General features: G+C 41.4%; 1 protein-coding gene across 1 annotated transcript in view; it reads right to left on the bottom strand.

Moving 5' to 3' along the window:
• Positions 1–12,660: 12,660 nt before the first annotated feature.
• Positions 12,661–26,059, bottom strand: part of LOC115391400 (probable methyltransferase-like protein 15) — a 51,026-nt gene continuing 37,627 nt past the window's right edge. Inside the window, exons 4-6 of the mRNA XM_030095645.1 lie at positions 22,270–22,461; positions 19,767–19,945; positions 12,661–13,325 (exon numbers count right to left, since the gene is read on the bottom strand). Coding sequence (XP_029951505.1) covers positions 12,889–13,325; positions 19,767–19,945; positions 22,270–22,461 — 808 coding nt within the window. The 3' untranslated portion in view covers positions 12,661–12,888. The remainder of the gene's footprint in view (positions 13,326–19,766; positions 19,946–22,269; positions 22,462–26,059) is intronic.

The following is a 26,059-nucleotide window of genomic DNA, read 5'->3' on the forward strand; positions in this document are numbered from 1 at the left end:
TGGTGATGGGTGAATCATCTCTGCTCAGATCCAGTGGCCCCGATCCATCACTAACAGTATATCCCTGCATTAATGAGCTCCTCATCAGCATAAACCTTTCAGTGCTGAGATACAGAAGCTTTTTTTTGCTCTCTTAACCTGACAGTGTTTCAGTCTGAGAGATGTTGGAGGATGCTGCTCTGTTGTGCTGTTCTTTGCTTAACTGAAGGTGCAGAGCAAAGGTGTGACGCACTGCACTCACATCACCAAATCACAGTTATCTGAACCTCATCGATACAAAACTCCATGTTTTCAGAGTCTCTGAATATCCTTTTTTTCCCCTTTTTTCACCCAGAGCAAGATGAGACACAAAACCTTGGAACTTCATTTGCATGTTATGTCTTATAGCATCCTCTTCCTTTTACTGCATATAGAAAAAGAACAAAAGCTTTTTTTTTTTTTCTTTCCTTCCTTTTTTCTTTTTAACCATCCCCGCCTGATGAGAACCCACCTCAAAGTGCGGACGGAGACAAAGACAGACGGGCAGAGAGAGGACCGGCGTGCGCCATGGATGTGAAGAGATCCTCTTGAGGAGGCGGAGGGATGGAGGGAGGCAGAGGCACATTGAAGCAGATGCAGAGAAATGTGAGAGGGTGTCAGTGAGACTGGTGATGACGCGCTCGTGGCTGCGGAGAGCTGGCGAGGCCGCGGCCCTGGCTCTGACTCACCTCATCCCCACGGGGCCTCCTGCTTGACGTCACTCAGTGTGCGCTGTGGCATTTCTCTGCTTCAACTTCTTTGTGTGCAGCAGCCACACTTGAGCCTTTCTCACATCTGAGAGACTCTGAAAATGTGCATTTGTCTACGTATACAGTATCTATCTATCCATCTATCTATCTATCCATCTATCTGTCTAAACACTAGAGCTTTTTTCTGTTGTGCAGATCAATGTCCACAAATTTGTGACTCACTCCACTTTAAATAAAACCAAAAAGCCCAAACAAACAGTTATATTGTCTTTAATACTTTAATGAATGACGTATGTGAACAGCTGATGAGAAATTGCAGCTTTATTCATATATTTTTTTGTGCATCATCTCCCCCCCCCCCCCTCCCTCCAATCTCACAACTGAAGCTGTGGCCACAGTGAGGTGGGGCTGGTGGAAATATATCCACCTACGACACTGGGTGAGATAGGCTGTCTTTTTATATACTCGGTGGGACTGTTTATGCATGCAGCATGCTGGCAGCACGTGAGAGCGTCACTTTGCCACAAATAATGTAACCTGCTGGTCAACGCATGTCCTGTCAGTGACAGAGAGAATATTACGCAGAGTCTGGAACAGGAACATCACGTTACATATCAGGCAGAAAAATGCTTGTTACAACAGATATTCTTGCAAACTCTACATGTCTTTGGAGCGGCTATAAAAAGCCTCTTTAACAAATGTCAATTGGCTGGTTTGTCATTAGTGTTACGGAACAAAATTAGCATAAGTACTATATTTTATGGCGCCCAGTCATTTGCATGGAAAATTTTCCAGTGCTGCTTGAGAGTCAGCCGCCTTTCCAGGGCTGTCAAACAAAAACAGCCCAAACAGAACGCCTCATAACTGTGTTTAACTTCAGTTCAGTTTGTATAAAAGATCACAATTCAGCTTTAATGTTTGATCTTGTTAACGTCCAGCTGGTCAGATACAAATATTCTTCATTATTATACTGTAATATGTGCCACTAATGGGAAAACTGGCCTTGTCTATGTTTTTAGTGGACTGTAACTGATGATTATCTTATTTTTCTATTGGAATACTCCGAGTATCTGAAGTACCATTTAGCTTCTGTGCTGTTTTATCCAACTCATGGGGTGCTGGAGGTAATCAGCTGATTGGTGAAGGCGGAGAAATCAACGCTCCATCAAAGGACAAACACAACCTCACACACTTACATTCACATCTGCAGTCAGTTTTGAGTCACAACATTACCTCAAATGCATGTTTCTGGCTTTGGGAGGAAAAGGAGTGCATGTAGAAAGCCCACATTTGCACAGTGAGAACATGCAAACCTCACAAACGTGGCATGGAATTTTAATTTGTTTTGTACATTTTGCTATTTTTTTTTTAAATTGCTTCAGGAAACGAAGCTGAAAACATTTTTTTAAATGAGTCAAATTTATCAAGATATTCTTAAATGTGGAGTCTTACCACCATTCCCCACGTGAACAACAGGCAGGATTAATTCAGCATTATTCATGAGATGGATGGATTAATGGATGAAAATGACTGAGACATTTTAATTTTACCAGATTTCGTCATCAAAAAAACAAAACAAAACTTTGTAAAAAAAAAAAAAAAAAACTTTCAAAACACACATATTTAAATGAATGTCATCAGCATAACAAGGTTGTTTTTTTCCCTTTAAAATAAGATATATGCACTGAGAGTTTGGAGTAGAATTTTTTTTTTTTAATTTATGTGAAATAGTTTTCCCAAGTCATAATTTCTATTTGACTGTTCTGCTCAGGTGGACATTACATCAAATATTTGATGGTTTTCTGACTTTAAACCAAGAAAATAGATTTTTGGTGTTGTTGCTATTGTAGAGAATGACCAGCGTTTGACTTGACCTGAGCTTTGACTCAGCTGTGCTGCACATGCAAACCAGTGCTGGATGCTCATTGTAAACACAAGCTGTGCTCTTCTCCTGAACGGCAGAGTCAGCATGAGCTGACAATATCTGGACAATAGTTAGGAACAGCATAATATGGACTTCAGAGAATATCAGGCTAACTTTAGTGGATGAGCGGAAATCTTTCCAAAAAAACAAGTGAAGAACAACATGCACCAAACAAGGCGTGATTGAAAAACCCTGAAGCTGGTCGAAAATAATCTATGAGTGGACTGCTGCAATTTGTTGTTGTTGTTGATTGTTTATTATTGTCTTTGTTTTTTTTAAAACTGCTAACAAATTGTGCACCCTTGGAAACTTGGGAACTTGTCCTTCAGTTTGCACATGGTACGGGGCTAAAGCCAAAGAATGGCACAACTTTTTGAGTGTCTGTTTGGGGAATTGTAACTTGAGTAACTTGAGGTTGTCAGATCACATGGCAATTTTGGCAGCAGTGGATTTCATGGACATTTCCCACTTTAGAAATATGGACATGATCTTTCTAAGTCATAATGTGCTCATTTTCGATAACGTCTCACCCCCCTGTACAACCCCTTGAAGCTTTACGTCCATAACACAAAATAACACACTGATGTGCTTCTGATAGGTACTCAGTACTTTCTTTGTAGAATTCTTCAGGTCAGACGTTTCCAGCATTTTTAGGGTAAGGATGAGGGTTAAACCCCAACCCTGACCCCAACCCTAACTCCACCCCTTTCAGAATATTCAAAGTGCTGAGAGGTTCAGTGGATACTCACATGACATGGGGGTTAGAGTTGAATGAGATGCCAAATCCTGGTCCTGGTACGTCCTTGCTCAGCCTGATCACGGACACATCTTAGGGGGACGCCACACTAACACACTGAAAATTAGCTCAGATCATGTCTCCGCAAAGCAAACCAGGTTTCATATCTTTTGTTATTATTATTGTTCTTGTTAATTGTTTTGCCCAGTCAAACCTTTGCTGAAAGCTTTGTGAGACTGTGTCCAGTTTTCTAGTAATTTTACAAGTAGGACTCAAATTCTTCACAAGGACCCTGTACTTCAGGATAACAGTTTTATTTTTGTGACAAAGTTTTCTTTGTGATAAAGGAGGAGGTCAGAAGTGGAAAAATGAAGCAGGATACAACGCAGACACGGCTGAACAAAACATGATCTTTAATAATAGATGTTTTGCCACTGAATAGAACCAAAAACACTTTAAAGTCAAAATGGAGGCAACACAGGTGGCGAATAGGCAGACAAAGCAAAGGGAAGCAGGTAGGTTCACAGTGAGGTAGAGAGGTGATCAGTGAGAAGATTAAAGAAAAACGAAGAACTAAATTTGATCACAGGTGAATGTTTCTCAACCTGAAGGTTAGATTCTGGGAAGCACAAGTCCTGCAAGTTTTGTCCTTCGAGCTGTTCACAAAAAAAAAAAAAAAAAAAGAAAAAAGAAAGAAAATAAAAATTAAAAGAAAAGTTAGTGTTAGTCTGTTTTGTGGAGTTATGATTGCTGCTATATGAGCCGTGGTCCATGCAAAATCTGCAAAGTCCCTTTGAAAAGAGGGATTTAGTCAGGGGGCAACGTTGAGCATGAACTGAGGACATAACAGACGTTAGAGCTGGCACATGTTGGCATTTTATTGTTATTTAATGAAACAATTAAGAAATTCTTCATACATTTCATGAAAAATTCCGCCATTCTTCGCGTTTTGCATTCAGCTCAGCACACAGAACTACTGAACGAGTTGTGTTGTAGAATATATTTCACAAAACACCGATTAACATCTTGTAGCAAGTGCAAGCCAACTGTATCCAAGCCAAGAGAAAACAATTCTTAATAGAAATGGAATGACATCGTATTTCAGAAATGCGACCTACCAAGGACGAACACTTGAGATTTGAAAACACCCACTCGGAGACAATCACTGAGGTATGTTGGGCTGCCGTCATAAGTGCTGCCCAAAGGAAAACACGAGCAACATTACTTCAACAGTGCTTTAATTGAACCATTAACATCAGCCGCCGTGCGCCAAAGAGTTTATGAGTAAAGGTGAAATCACGTTACAGGCACCCCCATAAGGAAACGGTATAAAAAAACTCACAAGGGATTTAAACAAATGATGCTCAGCTCTTATTGGGTTCAACTATTTTATGTCAATTCAATTATTTTGAATGTGTTTCAGAGTAGGAGTGAGAAATGTTCTTATTACCACAGTTCTATGCATCTTCATAGGATTTTTTTTTTCTAAAGAATCTGAAGCAGTTTTGCAGTGGTTGCCTGTTAAATGAAACAATGAACACACAGAGAGCATAAAGGGGAAAAACAGACATCAGTCTCATAACGTCCTTATATTTTTTGAGCAGTTTCCTAAAGCCAAGTGGTCTCCCACTGATGTGACAGCCATAAAAAGAGGAGATTGGTAGTGTATCCATGGAGTGGAGGCGTCCTGTGTTATTGAGTAATTTACACTTGCACAAACTCTATCATGTTAACCCCGGGGTGACTGTTTGGCGTGTGACCTCAGTTTCACTGTCGTAAAGCGCCGAGCCTCTCCAAGAGTCAAATGGCCGACTGCTGGGAATATAGCAGGCTTGTTTCCAGACAGGCAATCTTCCCCATGGTGGGATAATGGCAGTACGGGGTGTGTGTGTTTGTGTGTGTGTTTGGGGGGGGGGGGGGGGGGGGCTCAGACATATACTGTACGCCTACTCGGAGGTTGGTGATTTCATTCTGCAGCCACCATCCAATATATATCGCCTCATTGGTGTTGATTACAGCAGTGGCTGTTTCTATGTTTGCAGCCTCAATTTGAAGGTAGTTTGCTTATTTCTTCATTTTTTTAAATTTCATTTTTATAACTACATAGGAGGAATTTTAAAAAGCATATTAGCATTTATGTACTAAAGACATTTGTTTTTGCTCGACAGCTCTGTACTTTTGTAGAACTGCGATGATCCACGCACCAATCAGGGCGTTTAAAGAATGGGCAGGTCGTTTTCCAGAAGATCTGATTGGTCGGGAGGCGGCGCGTTTCCAGAACATAACCTGTATCGATGATTTATTTGCCTTGAGCCTTTCTAGTTTCTGGTTTCCTGTTGCCGTTCATTTACCTTCATGTCCTTTGTCTTGTTGCTCCACCCACATTCCCTGCTCTGTGCTTCATCACCATGATTGCTGTCAGCTGTGCCTGATTGTCTCCCCACTCCAGGTGCTGAGCCCTCCCCAGGATTATCAGACTCGGGTGTGGTGGTTGCTCCTCAGCTAGTTCTTCACAGTCATTTATTAAATCCTGATTTTGGGTTATCCCTTGTATGAAGCATTTTCATAATTTTCTGGATGTACAAGGTTTTATTGTTGTCTTTTTGTTCCAGGCTCTGCATATATTCTCACTTGTTGAGGCCCTGTTTACATTTGACCTCTTCTTGTGGAAACAGAATACTCTTTTAGCGTTTTGGGTGTCGGTTTACTTGAGAAAATTGCCAAGAGCCTCTGAAAACGCAACTTTTTGAAACCGGCTCGGACGGCCATAGTACAGTTTTCCTGCACGTGCGCGAGTAGTTGAACCATAAGAACAACGCTTGCCTCCAGAGTGTGGCGACTGCCAGCCCAGATTCTCCTGGGACTTGTTGGAAAATCATCTATCATAGCAATCTAACTTTAAGGTCAGTCTGCCTCACCAGCGTTCATGTTTACGACCATGTCTACATGCAGGCAGGCACATCGAAGCTGCCCTGTGATTGGATGCAAGGAGCAAACTGCTGAGCAGCTGTGTCCAGTGTTGTGGCTTCTGAGTGTACATCACACCTGTAGTGTCAGTCGTTAAATATGAAGCTGCTGCTTCATTAAAAAACAAACCAAAAAAAAAAAAAAAATGTACAGAGAGGAGTAAAACTGAATAAGGACTGGCTCTGCTCAGCAGCAGGGCTGCAGCCGAGGCGGCTGTTATCCACCCAGACAGAAACAAGCAGGTGCAAAAATCCAATTGGCTGTTATAGGAGGCAAGAAAACTTGTGTTGCGTCTCCTTCAGCCCGAGACTCTTGAGTCAGTGAGCTGACATGGGGTCACCCTGTACGCCACCTGACACGGCGAGAGGCGCTCTGGCGACGGGGAGAAATAACGAAGACGCTGTGATCCGTTTAGGTTCCAGCATGCACTAAATACACTGGATGTTTTTTTCCCCCCACTCCGCAGCTGAAAGGTGATGCATTTGAGTAAACCCTAAAGGGAGTCAGAGTTGTCGTTATTGCTTCCAATGTCATATTTGAATCTCTTGAAGTTTTAAAGTGAAAGTCAGCAGTGGCCCCTGGCTGCGCTCTTGCACTATTATCCAACATGGCTGCCTCACTTCACAGTTGGATCTGCTTCCCCTGAGACCCGCCGGCCCTGCGTCACTCACAAAAATTATTCAAATAGCTTTGACCCCGGCGTTTTTCAGTGGGAAGTCTTTTCTCATCGCGAGCGGAGCGGCAGAGACGGGCGGGTAGAGAGGGAATAAAGATGTGGTCGGAATGAGCTGGGTTTTTTTTTTTTTTCTGCGGTTGCATCCGTCTGCTCTCCAACTCTGTGAAACTCGTCCATTCTTCAGGCTGTCGGAGGGGGAGCCACAGGCTGACGCACGTCTCTCTCCTCACACTGAGAGTTAATGGTCACCGAGCCTGCCTCGCTCCTCTCTGCCAGAAAAAAAAAAAAAACAAGAGAGGGGGAAATAACAAAAAGCTACCGTCAGGGGCAGATGAATATCCAGAGGTAGTGCATAGTCATTCATTCTGAGGCAAAGTGTGGGCTGGCATTATTGAGTTATGGGCTCATACTTGCTGTCGTATTCTCTCTGCTGTCGTATTTGCCGTGCTGTCTTTTGTCATGTCGGATCTGCTCCAGTCGGTTTGTTTTCTGCGTTTGACACGATGTTCTTCAAAAGGCGGCCGGATGATTCCACGCCACACCCGGCTGCTCGGGACCCATAAGAACCACAAAACACTCAGTTATACTGCAATTAAGACAGAGTATAAGTCACTGATGGATTAGACATTTTTCTGTAAGCAACACTTATCATATAGTGCATTTTATAAAGGCCCTTGGACTTGATTATTTATTTGTTGTTTGCTTTGAGAGCTCTTTTACATGGACAAATAAGAAGATGGGATGGACCTATGTGAGAAATATTTAATGTTCACATGTCTCTGACATTCCTACACGTCAAGGAATAGGCTTTATGGAGTGTGTGGCTTTAAGCCCACACACTCCATATCGAGATGAAACCTATAGAAAAGTCCAATGGCGGCTGACGCACCTGTAGCACCATTTACTGTACATGGAGATGAACTTTAGGAGATGAACACAACTGTCGTTCAAAAATAATGAAATCAACAAATTAATAATCCTTTTACTATGTTTTAGTATTGATTGTTTTGGTTCAGTTTCACTTCTGTCATGAGTAATGCTGAAGGTTTTATCTTCAGTCCCAGTATAAATGGTCAAAAGATTGAAATGTGATGAGAAGACGTGCTTCACAGGATTAATCCGCTTTAGCTGTTGTTTTCTTGTTTGCAGTTTTCAGGGGTTTATCTCCAGAAATATGATCACTTTAATAATGATGAAGACCTCAGCTTTGTTCTGTTTGTAGTCATTCTGTTGTGTGAATGCATTTTGAGTTTAAATTTGTTGTTTTGAATTTGTTTAACATTTCAGGGTTTCTATAAGAAACAAACTCAGAAAAGTTCTTCCATTTTTGATGAATAAATTAAAAATTAATTGAGTATCATTAGGTTGACTCAAGTTTTCTCTGATAGCAGGAAGCTAAGAGCACAAACAAAAAAATATTTAAAAAAATAGTATCAACATTCAATATTTTCAGTATTATTGTCTCAACTTGAATTTGACTCAGTGACATTTGTGGTTTTGGCAGAAAATCTGAAATCTGTTTTGAATTCTGCCGAAGCCTCGGCCGTTCTGACGGCAGCCACATGGTGGAAAGACGACTCGACGATTCCTGGATCTCACAGGACTCCAAGTTAGAAACAGACGGAGGAGATAAAACTCAGGACTTGAAGATTATCAAGCTCAGAATGCAGCTGATGATCATCTACTTATCTGAGTTTAAGTATGTGAATCAAGCAGAAGTATTAAAACGCTCAAAGAGAAAGTATCACCTCATGCTCTTTTGCACATTCATTGGATATTATCACTGGCGTCCATTATACAAGCGTCAACTTAATGTATGTGAGTGTATTTTTTACCGATCTTCATTGTGTCTTTCAGGAATTGATGTAAATTGTGGCATCTATTGTTTAAACTGGTGGTAAAAATAAACAGGCCCTGATTTTGCCACATATTTTTCAGAGTTGAAATGCACGTGTGAGACAATGTGCTTTTGTAAACATAGATAATCTCTGAGAAAAGTACTTCTACTTGACAAAAAAATAGAAAAAACTACTTTGTTTTTTAGAAAAAGTCTTACTAATTTTACTGAAAACGTTGCTTGATATCAATATATTCATATTCATAAAGTCAATATGGCGCATGATGTTGTTTGTACACCAAAAAATGTACATACCGTATTATTTGCTAAGGAGGATATAAACAGCAGTTGTGGGAAGATGATGGGCAAAAAGTATGTTCAGAAATTAGAAAAGAGTGGTATTTTATTGTGGTAAGATATGAAAACAAGGTTTGACCACCTCGCCTTCTGATTTAATATTCATGAAATGATGATCGACTTATTAAAGTTGCATAGCATCGTTTCCAAGCAGGCAATAAATCATTAATTAACGGATAGCAAAAGGTAGAGAAAAAAATATATATAAAAGATAACAATTATTGGAAGAAAATAAAGTGGAAAATGCAATTTGTCACAGATAAGACAATAATTAACTGGTCGGAAATGATCATGAAGCCACAAAGCTCCATTTTTAAACATATGTTCTAAAGCAATGTAGTTTAAAAACAAACAAGTACACACCTCCTGCGTCAGACTGCAGCGGTTATTAGTTACACACCTGTTTGAGGGATTGATCTACAATAAAAGCATCACCGTTCAGTATATTTAGTCTTACCTGAGGATACTGTTTCCATGGCGATGGTGAATTGTGGCAGTCATCAATGACAGTGACGCGTAATCAATGACGCTCCTGTCTCGTCATCGTCCCCCGAAACAAACAGCAGATGTTTTCTCCACTGACTGGTGAAACTAGGGAGGAAGAAAACTTGCTCAGTCTGTACGAGTGGTGGATTTTTTTATGTTGACAGTCACTCTTAAAGTAATACTTTACATTGTTAATAAATAAACAAACCATTCAAACAGCATGATGTGACTGGCACTAGAACTGATCTATGCAAACACGACAGATCAACATGTGAGTTGATGTTTGTCAGTGTTTGCCCTGCCATGGACTGCTGAACAGGATTTCTTTCTTTTTCTTTTTTTTTTTGTGACAGCTCAGTTCCACTTTTCCTCCAAACCACATCATCATCCATGTCTGTTTTTTTTTTCATGCAAAAGTGACCAAAGGATGTGGAACAGTGGTCAGACGGACAGTGCAGTGTGCGGTGGCAGAGCAGTGTGACACCAGAGAGGACGAACAAACAACAACAAGCGTGTTGATGCGCACGTCTTCCAGCATCCACAAACCGGCATGAGGACGATGGAGGACGAGGGAAGAGAGAGGACGGGACAGGGGTGGGAGGAGTCACCAGAAGTGGTCCTCTGAAAAAAAATGGGAGCCAGACTGAGAGAACCTTGAGCATCAGCAATCTCAAATGTGCAGAACAGTTTTTTTTTGTCTTTCTTTTTTGCTTCTGAACAAAACAAGTAAGTGAGACGGAAAAGGATCAGTATGTGATTATTAAACATTCTAAACTCTGAAGGCTAAACACATTTGGTTTTGAGGGAGTTTCATGAGTTCACTTAAAAAAAAAAAAAAAAAAAAAGATTTAACCTGCTGTTGGTAAACTCAGAGTTCAGGCTTTAAAAATCTCATCACACTCATACTTATGAATTCATATCAGGTCAAATACTTACCAAACCTTGTTTTGTTTTTTTGTTTTCTTTATAAGTTTCTCAGTAAGTGAACTTTTTTTGTTTAAACTAAACATCTCCACACTTTGGTATGTCTCTGATACTCTCAGTAGTCGTGAGTAGCATTCCTCTTGCACGTGTTCGACTCCTGATACGTGACGAACTGGGATTCACAAAGGAGTTGGAGGCAGTACAATAGAAACAAAGTAACCATAAAATCAAAAGTCACGACACGTCGTATCAGCAGGGACGATATTTTGACATCCCACTGATGTCAAGAGCGAGAGGGAGGGGCGTTCCAACTCCCCGTACGGCTTCATTTCATATTACATTAAAACGGCGGGTAATTTTAGACCCAAGTTGAATGTTACTTGCGCCATTTAGTTTCCAAGGTAACGAGGCGGGTATATTTAGAGAGCACTAAACTGAGACTGAAGAAGAAGAAAAAAAAAAAAGTGTTAATAATCTTGATGGAGCAATTACAATTAGTCAAAGTCAAATAGTAAAGATCAAAACAGCTCATCTGCTTACAGTTGAAGGTGAGAGAATGCTCAGGAACAAGCAGCCAGTTCATTCAGCACCGCTCCCGACACTTGCGTCATTCAGTATTTAGTGGCATCACTGATTCACAAGGTACAGTAGAGGTTTGGCTTCGGCTGCTCATCAGGGGAGGTTCAATGAAGATGCGTACGTCAATGACACAACATGGGGCTTTCGGTTTGTCTTCTGCGACGGGGAGTCGAAACAACCACCTCACATGCACTCCAGCGCTGGCGTGAAGAGCGCACGTGTAAGGGATGGAAGAAGATTCGCCGTTCTTTCAGTGGAACCAGTGAGGATGTGAACGCAACAGTGAGCACATTTTATTATGTGAAAAGTAAACAACACAAAGACCAAGGAAATCACTCCATTTTTAATTAAAAAAAAGACATAAAAAAATCACTTTTTTTTCAGGTGAAACCTTAAAATTTGACCAACGTTCGTGTGATTTCGTCCTCGCTGTCATGACTCTCCTTTCACTTTAAACAGGTTAAGCTTGGTTTCTACATTTCTATGCAGAGCTCTTGCGCCATTGTGTGAAGGTACACCTGTGTTTGTCGGTGTGTGTGTGTGTGCGTCACTCACAGGCAGCAGCAAGTGAGCAGAACCTGACGGGGCGGCGATAAAACAAACTCATCCTGCAAGACGCTGCAGCGAAATGTTTCTCTACAGGCATAAACCAAGGATAAAACGTCTTCACGTGACAAGGATGGAAGCTTCATCTTGACCTTCGGGAACTGCGTATAAAACCAAATCATGCGTCAACAGTCCAGCAGTGCTCAGCGAATGAATCGATACATGAAAACATTGTGGTAGGTCGACAGATTTACATGGTAGTGACTTCAGTAATAGTTATTTAAAAAATGCTGTTGCATTATTCTGATTGATCTACAGCTGGACTCGACTGAAAATGAAAAAAAAATAATAAAAAAAACTCGGACGATGCTTGATTCCGCACACATTATGGAGACTTGTCATCTTTGTGTGGTTAGATCAAGGTTAGAATCAATAAAGACTCAAGTCTGAAAAATAGAGGCGACAAGATGTTAAAATTCTAGGTTGTGTGGGAACAGTCGTGGCTCTCCGCCTCAGAAGTATCCAGAAGTTCTTGACACGCCTTCACCTGCCTCCTCCTCCTGTGAAGTGCCAGCTGCTCGGGAAGATCCAGAGGAAACGCGTTCTGTTGGCTCTAGTGACTGAACCACGAGACTGACAGTTGGCTTCGATGCTGGTGTGAAAGCCCCAAAACCAACGAATGCCAATAAAAAGAGGAGTAATGTCAGAGCGGGTGTGTGCAGTGCTGCGTGGCTTCTCTGGAAGGTCTCAGAAAAATCACAGATCTATGAAGCTACTTTTAGGTCCTACATTCAAATGTTTAGGCCTCTTAGAAAAGTTTTATTTTTCAGTGCTGTGACAGTTTCTGTTGACACGAATCAAACTCAAAACACTACCAAAAAAAAAAAAAAAAAACCCAGTGAACTTCAAATGCAGCCAGAGGACAGATTCACGTCTGTCTTGCTTCTTTACAGTGTAAAAACCTGCCAGCAGAAGAATCCAGTGCCGAACAGACATTCTCACTGGCTTCATTTTGGTCAAGTCAATCTGAGGTATTGTCCTGCAGAGAATCCAAGTGGATAATTTTGGTTGAAAAAATAAAAATTGCTAAAGCTCAAACTGAGTCTTGGTGTAATTGCCGTTGCTCAGTCAGTGTCTGAGCGCGGCGGCCCTGAGTTTGGCCGAGCGTCCTCGGGGGTTCTCTCTCACGTCTTCCTTTTCAGGGATGATCACTTTCCTGCGAAGTGGAACCCAGACGGCGTTTTCACCGCCCCTTTCATCACCTGCCAGCTTCTTATCCTTCCTGGAGGCGTGCTTTCTTGGGCTGAAGTGGTCCTGCTCCAAATTAGATAAGTCCTCTCCCTGCAGAAAACGCTTGACCAGTCTGTCTTCCAGTGAGTGGAAGGTGATCACGCAGAGGCGGCCTGCGGGTTTCAGCAGCGTCCGGGCGGCGCGCAGTCCCGCGTGCAGCTCGTTCAGCTCGTCGTTCACAAAGATACGCAGAGCCTGGAAAGTCTTGGTGGCCACGTGGGCGGGCCGGTGGAGCCGGTCTCTACGGGCATGGACGACGGCGGCGGGGAACGACCCTGAAAATGAGAACCAGCAACAGATAAGTGCAATGTATTGGATCATATTGTGACAGAATTTTGTATTATTGTTCAAACTGCATATTTTTGATACAATTTTAAAAAAAAATTCAAATGTTTAAACATTTTATTATAAGAAATTACAAAGCAATAGCAAGGAAGTCGTCGAGGCTGATGTTAAATTACTGAAGTACTCCGCTAGACTGAGAACTTCCCGGAGGCTCTCCACTCAGAGGGAAGTGGGCTTTCAGAACCACGTCCCTCACAGGGTCAGAGGTTAAAACAGCCTGACTCAGACAGGAAACACTCAGTCGCTTCACCAGTGGCCAGAATCAGAGAAACAGAAAGCTCTGAAACAGTGAGTCATAAAAAAAAAAAAAAAAACCCAAGAAAATGAAAGATTGGCACAGCAAATCCATTTCAAGTGTTTGATATTCTACAAAGCATGTTTTTGGACATATTTGCTATTAATTTGTTGAAAGCTACATCTTTCGGGTCTTTCGAACCTTGACTGAAGTAACCAGCATATTAGTAATCTGATCTTACTTCAAACCAAAGTCTAAGAAAGTGTTTCTCTGCCTGCTGGCATCTCAGTGTCAGACTGATAAAATCTCTTTTCACCATCGTTCAGCTCCAGCTTAAAACCAACCTCAGAGCCTGAGACAGTGAGGGGTCCCGCCTCACCTATTCCTTATTCCTGCATCTATCCTTCACCAAGAGTCAGTGGTACTCCGTCGTCAGCTTACATATCCAGCACCTACAGAAGACGGATGGATGGATGGATGACTGTGTGTACAAAAAAATAAATCTGACTTGGTGTTTTTCCAGTTATTTTGTCTTTTTCTATTTGATTTATAATCTAATTTTGAAAACATTTTGCTGCAGAAGGGCGAGCTATTACTGTTTTTAGAGTCCATGAGCCAGGTTCTCCACAATTCTTTTCCCCATTGACAAAATATTCAGGTTGACACCTCTGTCCGTCCTCATCCTTCTTCAAGACTTCTTCGGTATTTAATTTAATTGGGTATTGTGTTACATTCAGCTTTTCAATGTCTTTTCGATGTTTTGATGCTGTTTATTTTATCCACGGGATTCTTTGGATCCATCTGCCTTTCGTATTAACATAAGAGTGAATTCTAAAAAAAATCAAACCAAGAATAATTTCAACAGAAAGACAGAAATTCTTTCTTTTTAAAAATTAAAACATACACATTAACTCATTTTCCCAGGAGGTTCACAGAGCATTAAAACCTACAGTATCAGTGAGTGGGGTGGTGGGTAACAACGGCTTTTGTCAAACCAAGTAAAATTGTTAACGTAACTTTGTACCTTTCCTCTTTTTATGCAGTCACCCATAAGCATCAACTTTAAAATCAGGAGAGCCATGTGATTGGGATACTAATCAAGAATATGTTCGTCTGTCCAGTTACAGGGAAAGAAACGTCGCGTCAACGTCACCGATCTACACAGTAAAGACACAATTTCTTCTGAACCAGAAAAAAAAAAAAAAAAAAAAAAAAATCTACAGATGAAGTGGGTTCCTGCCGCACCACTTACCAGTTTCTATACAGCTAATCTACACCTTCATTCTTGTGACGGTCAAAACTCTCATGTAGCCTGATGAGTCCTATGCTGTATGACCTTCAGAGCAAACAGGTGTGATCAATGTGTGAAAAGAAGGTTGGAGAAGCCTGGTGTGGCCGTGGGGCTCAGCGGTGGGGGAGGAGGGCATGAAGCAGACCTCAGGGAAGCCGTGGGGGAGAGGTAAGGAGCAACACCTGTGACTAATAATCATTGATACTCCCTTCCAGCCAGCAGCTGGGGTTTAAATCTATGACGGGCGACGTCAGTTTTGTGTCGGAGGAGGACTCACGGAGAGAGACAGAGTTGCTACACCTGGTGATTTCAATGGTCAGAAGAAAAACAGCCTTCTGGATGAAAACATCAAGCAAGCATCTTCTGCTTGGAAACAGTGGCCAATACGAGTGAAATCATAAAGTTGAAAAAAAAAAAACAACTTAGCGAAAATATCCACAAGGCGCAGTGAGCAGAGCGGCAATGCTCAGCGACGGGTCCATCAGAGGCTCCGTGTGGAGCAGATGGAGGGCGGAGATGGTGTTGATATGGCTCATGTGTCACTAAAATACCCAAGTAAAGAGGCGCCAAATGCCTTTCTTGATCTCCGAAGTTCACAGAACGCCAAGATCAAGTTGAATCGTAGCGTAAAATCACCTCCATCCCAGCTAGAGTTACTCTTCCAAATACTGTGGTTGATTCAGATATTGCTCTCTGCTTGGACCCCAATTCATCATCTGGTTTTTATAATAAAGAATAAGTGTGTCAGCTTGTCTCCCCACCATTGGCTTCTTCTTCTTTTTTTTTTTTAATACTTGTGAATGATTTACACCTGTAGACAATTTTTCATGTCATTCTTTTCACCTTTATGGCGTCTTTGGACCAGGGGAGAGGCCTGTCTCCGATGCACATGTGCATCTATGAGAATCAATGTGCCAGGCAGACAAATGCATCAGTCAGAGCAGATACGTGGAGCGAGGGGGGGGGGAAACTCCACAATTTCAAAAGGAAAGAACCAGAATTTAGTTAAAACCACCGGTGCTGAGGCTGGAACCAGACCTGGATTAGGAGTTAGTTGTGCATGAAGGAAACAGGTTTACGTTTTATGGGGTCCACCAACACAAACGTATCAAACAGGAGACGATTTGACACTCACACGGACCCAGAGAGAGGCTGCACTAAATGGAGAGGCGAGTGATGTGGCATTTCTCCCCTCCTACACTGAACAGCCCAAGGTGTGAGTCACACTGCAATCAATACAATGCCTGCACAGCGAGGACCAGCCCAGGTCTGGTCTCCCCGAGCCCTCTGCTCTCGCTCTAATTCATCTTTCAAAGGTCCTGCAGACTGATCCACGGAGAAGAGGCGAGATTAAGACGTGGACATAAAGGAGATTCCGGTTATTTAAAAAGAACAGCAACACAATGCAGATTTAACATCGCATGGGTCATTTGTGTTGCGTCTCATTTCTCAGCATGCTGTTGGTAGATTAGGAATCTAAACTCCTGATCAACAGCACGCAAGATGACAAGAAAGGCAATATCAGTACAATCAAGACTCCAAACCCGCGGTCCACTGTCATCTCCCTGCAGGAGGACACCTTGTTTGAACCCTCGTGGAGTTTGCGTGTTCTTGGCACTCGCCACTCGCGAGTTTCTAGAAACTGCCCCACAAAGCAAGCTTGTGTTCTGTTTGAAGAATCATCTATGTTCATGAAACACCTGCTCAGCATTTGTGATCATCAATTCAACTTGTCTAACTCAAAACACAGGCTCTGATGTCTCATTTGTTGCTCAACATTAAAAAAAAAAAAGAAAAAAAAAGAAAAGAAGTCATGCCTAATTAACAGAGTTCATGGAGAGTTTTTGAGGTTCTTTATATAATCAGCAATTCTGTCTGAAACAAAAAGATTAAACAGAATGATGACAAACTTAGGGTAATAATGAAAAGTCGGTCCAGTTTAAACTTAAAAATTAATTCAAGAATAATTACACATAAAGCTGCAGAATGTCACGTTATCTGTTCTGTAATAAACACTGTAAATGGTAAACGTGCTTTTCCACGGCCAGTATTAACCCGTTCACACACAGCGGAGGTGCAGACCGCCATCCAAGGTGATCGAGCTCCATGGAGACCTAACTGTGCTTCGCCGTCTTGATGGGGGGGGGATCAAACATTAGGAGACGACCCGCTTTACAAACTGAGCCCCAGCTGCTCCGAGCGCTCGCGAATCATCCAGCATCAACAGGCCAGCTCCAGTCCAAAGGCTCCAAATCACTGCTGCTGTTGTTCAACTGTCTAATCAAGAGAATATCTCAGCTTCAAGTGTACTATTCAGACAATATTATCCTCATTATGTACCTGTTTAAACACAGAGTGTGCTGACAAAGAAAACCAACACAACACAAGCTGAGAAAGCATTTCAGTGAGAAATTCCCACATGTGAATGGCACTGACCCTAAATCCGCTGTTTGACCCGGTGACCAGGCTACAGTCAAGGTTTACTCTTATTGAATTATTGTTTTCCTGCGAGCTGGTATTAAAACTGGTTTTGGTGTGAATCTGCCATTCGCACTCAGCCAAGGAATGTTTCGAAACAAAAGAAGCATCGCGCTGTAACGCCGCTGAATTGTCACAGATGGACGGGTGTCTCTGCAGCTCTTTGCAAAGCCACCAGCTGATCGGGTCGCGTCAGTTCAGCACTCAGACTCTTCTAGTTAAATTTTAATTTATCAAGACTCGCTCCTAAATCAGGACCTCCAGCATCCAAGCGAGGATCTTTTAGAGAGAAAATGTAATAGTTTACTGTAACTTCGGCATGTAAACAGAGAGCTAATTAATGTAATATTCTACACAGTACTACTTATTTTTAAGAGGCACATGAACAATCTCATATGAGCATGAACGACATTCTGTGCAGCCGTAGACCCATTCCCTTTGGGTTTTCAGCAATTCCCAATACTTTTACCAATATACTATTCAGATTAAAATAAAGTTAAAGAGCAGTTTTGTTTTGTTTTGTTTTTCCCACCAGCTACAGGTTTCGACTGTGATTTGCTTTTTCTATTTTCAATCGTAAGTCAGAATACGTAGGTTTACAGGTTTATATTATCCTGGTAGATTCAACATGTTTGACTGATTCTCTAATATAGAAATTAAAATCAACAAATACACATAAACAGCTACGGTAAAAACAGTTCAAAGGTAAAAAGAGAAAGAAGAGTCTTCAAATTAAAGGTTTTTAGCTGCTTTTCCTTTTTTAGGTCATAACAGAAAGCTGCATCGCACTGTTTCATTCTGTTTATGATTTATCACAGGAACATCCAACAAAACAGCATTTGAAGATTTTTTTTTTTTTAAGTAGGGATTAATATATATTCAATTAGAAGTTTATGAGAGGACTAATCCATGGGGAGATTTATAAGCAGTTAAAATAATGCTATAAATCCTTAAATGAGCCAGGCAGCCATTGCAAGGATGCTAAAGCAGGTGTTTTATACTCTCTCCTTCCTGTTTACGTTCTTACTTTCACGGCTGAATTATGGACAAGCTGTAATAGATCAATAGTTATATATATGGTAGAGCTGCCAATAAGGCATTACCACAGTGCAGCACGGATTCGTTTCCTAGCATCACGCTGCTTTAAGAACAGTTGATCATGTTCCCCGGTTCTCCAAAATTAGTAAATTTAACTTGATACAAGCGCCACAGGTTCAAAAGGTGTTTAATTTGTTCTTTTTAAGACTTTCCTCCACTTTTCACCCCCCCACCGTATCGACAGTGGAGATAGCTGCAGTGCACAGCTGGTGTGGAACATGTGTATGCTGTGCATACGATCACTGTACAACCTGTGATTGTTTCCATGAATCCCCATTTTGTGAACTCGTTCATGAAATGGTGCTTCTGAGAACGAGCGAATGCAAAAGTTTTCGTTATCTGTGCAAAAAAATCCAGTTGAAATCATACCTCGTCTGCTGCATCACTTCTTCTTCACTCGGTTTTATTCAAAAATATGAGAAAGGAAAAAAAAAACAACCCAAAAGGGCTCTTTTTGTAATGTCTCAATACCACACACACACACACACACACACACACACACACACACACACACACACACACACACACACACATACACTCCTGTATATTTTCCCTGCCAGTGCTGCAGTTGGTCACAGATCTCCCTCTGGAACTTTCTCGAATCAAGACCTCTTGGATTGTTCTGAATCAACATTGGTGGCGACTGGCTTTGCTCTTCAAAAAAGATCAAACAGCTGCTCTTACTCACACCTGTTCTCCCAGGGTGACACTGACGCAAACGCCGCTCGGTGCGGCAACTGTTGCAAACACGTCTCACTCATTCAGCAGCACAATCCGGGAGTCATAAATCTTCAAGAACAACGAAGAAAACAATCTGCAAAGACAAATAATCCGTCCTCCGTTTCACGCATGAGTGTGTCGTGTCGTGCGTGTGTGTGGGTGTTTGTGTTTGTGTCAGGTAAAAAAGAAGAAGAGGGAAAAAAAAAAAAAAAAAAAAGAGAAGCCGTGTGGAGTCAGAGAGACGAGTGACTGCATGTGCCATACTGTTTTCAAGGCATTAGCCACATTCTGCTTCAGACACCTCCGTCTTTGTCTGTGTCTCATCTGTGTCTCTCATCTCGAAGGCAGGTGTGGAAGAAAGACACCCAAACCAGGGGGGGGGGGAGGAGGAGGAGGAGGAGAGGATGATGACTGAGATCACAAAGCACGTAATTTTCTGAGACACACATGTCCCACCGGGAGACAGCCTTAATAACCGCACTCGTGTTTTATTTTCCCTTACAGCCTCCTGAAAGCTGCGGGGAATTAATCAGGGTAGTGCCGAGCTACCTGCCACCACGCTGGCCAGCTGCTGCGTCCGGGTGATGGGGTTGACACGGCGTGCCTCCACAATGGCTGAAGCTATTTTCCTGGCGTGTCTCTCTTCCCCGTATGCGGCGAGGATGGATGCGAGAGCCTGTTGATCTAAGGTATTCACAACGTCAGCAGCGCGGGGCATGTCGGGGTACCTACGCACAAAGAGAAGCCCAATTAAGCTGCTTGACGTCATGTCCTTGCTGACAGTGGCGAATCCTGACAACTCTGAGATACAGCTGAAAACCTTTATGGCTGACGGTTATGAATAGAATGATTGTGAGAGAAGGAGAGGAGCGACGCAGGTTGTGCAACTGCTCATAAATGAGTTATCTTATCTGGCTGCTTTGCACATTATACTGACATTGTCAAGTGATTTAAATTTATCACTGGAAACACTGAAAACGCATCACATGTCTGCATATTACTATATGATAACATCAAGCTGGACTTACAATACATTTGTGTCTTCAATCATGTTTTAGATTAAGATGTTGCATTTTAATGATCAGCATTGGAGTGTTTTTTTTTTTTTAAATAAAAATAATGGCATGAAAAATGATCCATGAATGTTATTTTGACTGTGAGGCTGTTTGCTCAACACTGGTTTGCAGAAACAAAAAAACCCCACAGAAGTGGAACAGAGTCAAATGTGGGCAAAATTGTACAATTCAGAGCAGAATCATTCAAAATGAGATTTTTTTTTTCGAGCATGTTTATAAATGTGAATAATCTAGTCAGTTACGGAGACAACCAAAGCCAGAAAATCCACCTATAGCCATAATTTTACAACACATGAAGTCAGTAAGAACGGCTTTTGTCATTATGGCTTCTGTTAATGTTAATGGACATACATGACAGCAAGAGAACATTTTGTCCTAAAGGGTGTGAGTGAAACGGCATCATGGGTGAGCAAGGGTCACCGAGGCACAGGGTCCCATGTAGGCAACACCTCAAAACGTAAAGGAATCTGCTGCTAAAAGTCTCAGTTCCAGCTGCCCGAGTGGCCAAACTTCAAGTCCATGTGAGTGCAGGGCTGTTTCTCTGCTGTAACTGTTGCGCCGCTCTGAATATTATGCATTTGGTCACTGATGTGACTGAAACTAAACCCGGTCCAAACGTAAAGCCCTGATGATGTTTATCTTTTATGAAAATATTACGTTCCTCCTTTTTGTAGCAAGGGTCTTCAGTTATTTACATGTATATTCACACTTTTAAAGAAGCCATCTTTTTGTCCTGATGTTCCACTTTACACAACATGCTAAAAAAAAGTCTTACTGTGGCAATTTGAATTACGTCAAAAGTATGAACACGTAAGAAAGTTTCTGTTTTGCTGTTAAGCTGGCTGAGATGTCATTGACATAAATAGATGGATGATATGAATGGAAAAGCAGGGTTGACATGAAATAAGACAGAGGTTCTGTCTTTGTTGTCAAACTTACACGTTTTCTACGACCATTCCAATCCGATGGTTACAAACTACATTTGTTCAACATGTGGCATCGTGTTTCCTCATTTGCTACTAAAATGGGAACAGGCACAAAAATGAGGCTCGAAACTATATTTAAACTGAAAGAAACTTCATTATTTTGTCAAATCCAACACATAACCAGTTTTCTCTTGAAATAATGAAGGCTGCTGTGTTCTCCAGCCTTGCCCCTGCACAGAGATTTTGCCAGATATTTTAAAAGTTTTTATTGATATTTTGCATACTTTAAGTGGTTTGATTTTTTTCTTTCTATCTTCAGATTTTTAATTAGGGAGCATTTATCTACAATCATTTTGAACATTTATTTTTTTTTAACAGGCTGGTGAACTTTAGCCCTTCTAAAATAATATTTCCATACTCAGTCGTGACTAACCTATTACTAATTACCTAACTGGTTGAAAATACTACTGCAGTGCTGATTCTTCAGTCTAGTGTTGTCACCGTATTTACTTTTTAGAAATGTGTTACTGCCGTTGAATGCTCAATGTCCTCATTTTCTTCTTGAAATGATTATAACTCTTGATCTGAAACATGACATGTGCCTCTTGTGGGAGGAGCCAGACTTTCAGAGGGGCGGTCATTGTTTGCAAAGAATTCACGATGGTAAAACTTTCAATTCAAATCTTAACACACAATTTCATTGATGAAGTTACTGTCGGAGCGCTTGAAAAATTTAAAAAAAATTATAAAATGAGCTTCAGTGCAAAAACCAGAAGTATAACAGGTGCAACGTTTGCAGACTATATTTGAATATTTCAATTTGAAAGCATCTGACTTTTTCCTTTTTATTTCCTATAGATGCAAACAGTCGTACATCTCATTACGTAGGTTGTGTGATAAGAAAATAAAGATATTAACCCGTGTGCATGATTTCTTCGCAGCTGCTTTGTTGTTGACTCACTCATTATTGCACATTGTTGCACCAGTGGCTCTGATTATACATCCAGCACCTGCAAACACTCCAGCAGCTGTGTGAAGCCCGTCTCTTACCTCTCGCCGTCCATTCTCATATCCAAGGGACCATCCTTGCTGAGGGCGAAGCCTCTCTCCGCCTGATCCATCTGCATGGAGGAACAGCCAGCGTCCAACAGGACGGCATCAATGCTGCCTGGCTTAATGCTCATGTTAGACAGCAGGGCTTCAAGCTCGCTGAACCGGCCGAGCAGCGGCTTCACACGGCCGCTGGAGGACAAGGGACAGAAAAATGGTTGCACAATTAGACATATATGCCACACAAGGCTTCCATATGAGAAGCAGCATTAAAATACCAACAGATTTAATTGGATTCGTGCATCTTTACATAGATTTGTTTTTGTAATAAGTTTGTCAAGTGACAGCAAAAATATACACAGTTGCATAGTAATTTTCTGACCAAACAGAAAACAGGTTGTGTTCATGCTTTTGGTTCTTCAGCTTCAGCTGAATTACAATCCGAGCCACCACTGAGGTGTAGTGTGAGGATAGTGAGCAGCAAACACTCTTTTTTTTTTTTTTTCCTGTTCTTTCTTTTTCACCTCATTCAACCTCAAGCAACGACAGCTACTGAATAGGAATGATAAACAAACTCCCACCTTCAATTTGTCGAACATAAAGACACATAGAATTTCGAAGCATAAGCCCCATTTAACTTCCCACAGGTCAGGGTAATTTAAAGTAAATGTTTTGGCGCAGAAACGCGATTCATTGGTAAAAACGCATTAGCCGGAGTAGCTTTCGTGTGAGCCTCTGAAAAATAACCTTTTTTTTTTTTCCCCTTCAGGAAGGAAGCAACTGCTTGTGAAAACCTTTTGAGATCCTTCTAAGACTGTGTACTCACTTCCACATGCACGAATGGCGAGATCCTCAAGCCACATTCATGCATTTTTCATGTGACCTTTTAACATTGTGTAAACAAGGATGTTGGCAGAAGAGAGCAACAGGAGTTAGCAGCTATACATTGAGGGCAGGAGGTCTTCTGCAGCCCTCTTCACCAGCGCCTTTCTACAGATGAACGCTGATTGTTTTTTAAATCAATAAATCAGTGTATTGACAAAGATCTGAAAAACTGATTTTTGTTTTTAATGGCAAAAGTAAAAAAAAAAACAACAACTAAAAAAAAAACTGTGTTCTCTTCATACCCACAGCTACAAAGTATCTTAGCCCACCATTTCAGTGTAGAAGCTGAAGTCACAGGCTTTATATCTCAGTGAGAGACCAACCTCTGCTGACTGATGCATTTCACGACTCAGGGATAATAAAAAACATTCGCTGTGGCCAAAATGTCTCAGAAAAATCCAAACTCACCGTTGATATGTCAGCAACAAAAAAGACATATTCGTTGGCATTCAGAACATTTAATTAGTGGCATGCATTTCTGTTTCTCGGCAAACAGGCATTTCACTATGAAGCCACAGAGCCATTATTATTACAAAGTGAATCAAAATGTTTGGATACGTATGCTCCTGGATCATTATGCTACATCAAGGACAGACAACTCTGATTGTTGAAAGGCCTGCAAAGGCCGCCAGACTGGATCTACCTGAATGATTTATGAGAATCATAGTGGCTTATCTGAGGAAAAGGACTATTTTTTGTCCCTTTTTCAAAAAAAAAAAAAAAAAAATATTAATTTGGTAATATTTCTTCCTATTTCTTCTAACTAATGATATGATGATCACAGAAGGCATGAAAATAAGTTGTACTACACAATGAAATGTGTATTGCTTGTGTAAGATTTGAAGAATTTGCATAATTAATGACAAAACATAACATTTCTGCTTTCTGCTTCTCACATATTGACATTGACGTGGTCGAAAATCACATTTAACTCCAAGTGGTGCACCTGATTGTAAAAAAAAAAAAAAACTCCTGATATTGCAGAATTAATATAAACAACTACAAGTACAGTGGATGGAAAATGATACATGGAATCTGTTTTTCCACATATAAAACTGAAATGTGTCACATCATGTAAAAGCATTCATTCTCTTACTCTGTAACCAGGTACCGTCAGAAAACACCTCATTGGTGCATAGAGTTGCTAATCTCAGTATGTAAATGCAGCAGTTCAGACGTCCATGAGAGGATATATGTGAGCAAATGGTATCATCATCATCATCATCATCATCATTATCATCATCAGAAATAAAGTTAAGGAGAAGATTAAAGTAGGGTTAAGTTATTTAAAAAAAAAAAAAAAAAAAAAAAAAAAAGAATATATGTTCCAACCTTTGAATATTTCACAGAGCCCGGTGCCCTCTGTTTTCCAAAACTGGAGAGAATACGGTGAACTGCAAACCGACCGAGACACAGTTGTCCACCTAAACTCACAGGCTGGGCAAGGAGACCATTAGCCGGAGAAGCGGCCGGCAGGCCCGCGGTACCTCTGGAGAAGCGGCAGAGATCCACAGCTCAGGTGGGATCATCTGTTCATGGGGTAACTGTTCTGCACTCAACAAATCAGGCCTTTACAGACAAATGGAAAAGTGGAAGATAAAAGGCATTATTGACCGACAGGGACACAGCAGACATGTGCAGGAAGGTTCTCTGGCCAGATGAGACCAGAATCAACTATTTTTGGACTTAATGTAAAACGCTATGTGTGGCAGAAAAAATCTAGCAGCACACACCTCCTTGAACCCTGAACACACCATCCTCACTGCGACACACGGCGGTGGCAGCATCATGCGGTGAGGATGCTTCTCTTCAGGAGGGACAGACGGCCGACAGATTCGAAGGGAAGATGGATGAAGCCGAATACAGTCTTGGAGGAAAACCTGTCAGAGTCTGCAAAAGACTTCAGACTGTGGTGGAGGTTCACCTTCCAACAGGGCGGCGACTCTAAACATGCAGTGAGAGCTACAATGGAAAGGTTTTGATCAAAACATATCCATGTGTTGGAATGGACCAGTCAACGTCCAGACCGTCATCCAATTGGAATCTGTACTGTGAAGAGCAATGGGCAGAAACATCAGTTTCCAGATGTGCAAAGCTGCTACAAACATTCTCCAAACACAAAGTATTGCATTTGGGTGGCACGAATAGTTCTGTATAACACACTTTTGAGTTTTTTTATTTACAAAAATACATGAAAACCATGTATCATTTTCCTTCCACTTCACAATTATGTGGGCCATTGTGTTGGACGTCCACATAAAATCTGTCTTACATTTGTGGTTTCTTTATTACAACTTCCTATTTACCTTTAATTGATTGTTACTGCAGGCCATCTTAACAAAAAAAAAAAAATTGTTTTTCTATGATGTTGTTCTACTGTATAATTAACTCAAACAGTATCACTAAAACACTCATCTCGCGTGCGTAAACCTCGCAGTAATACCTGCTAACACTGTCTGATTTGTGTTGAATCTAAATATCTCTCTTCTCAAATGGCGGCAACGCACTTCCTAATGGCTCGTTAAATCTGATCTCTCACCATCTTTGAAGCAACTTGCAACCTGTGCTCAGACTGAGTCACTGCTCCCAACACATAAACCTCCATCTGGAGGAGAAGGCTTGTTGATTCGTGTATGCCTACCATGTGTAAGTAAGACCATGAAATGCACTCCCTGCTCATCAAAAACGGCTAATTCTCGGCCCGTTGCTCTTCTGACGATCAGATTAGACTCCTGAAGAGCATGAGGAGGTAAATCTTAGTCTTGATGTGGGTTAATGTTGTTCCAAATATGAAACCCTGCAAACCGGAGCCCAACAAAACGATCTGCAGCGTATTCATTTCTTTTATAGGCATACATCAGCATAGGGTCACTATCTGGTCAGCAAGCACACATAACAAAACATG

The sequence above is a fragment of the Salarias fasciatus genome, chromosome 1, assembly GCF_902148845.1.
Source record: "Salarias fasciatus chromosome 1, fSalaFa1.1, whole genome shotgun sequence".
Lineage (NCBI taxonomy): Eukaryota > Metazoa > Chordata > Actinopteri > Blenniiformes > Blenniidae > Salarias > Salarias fasciatus.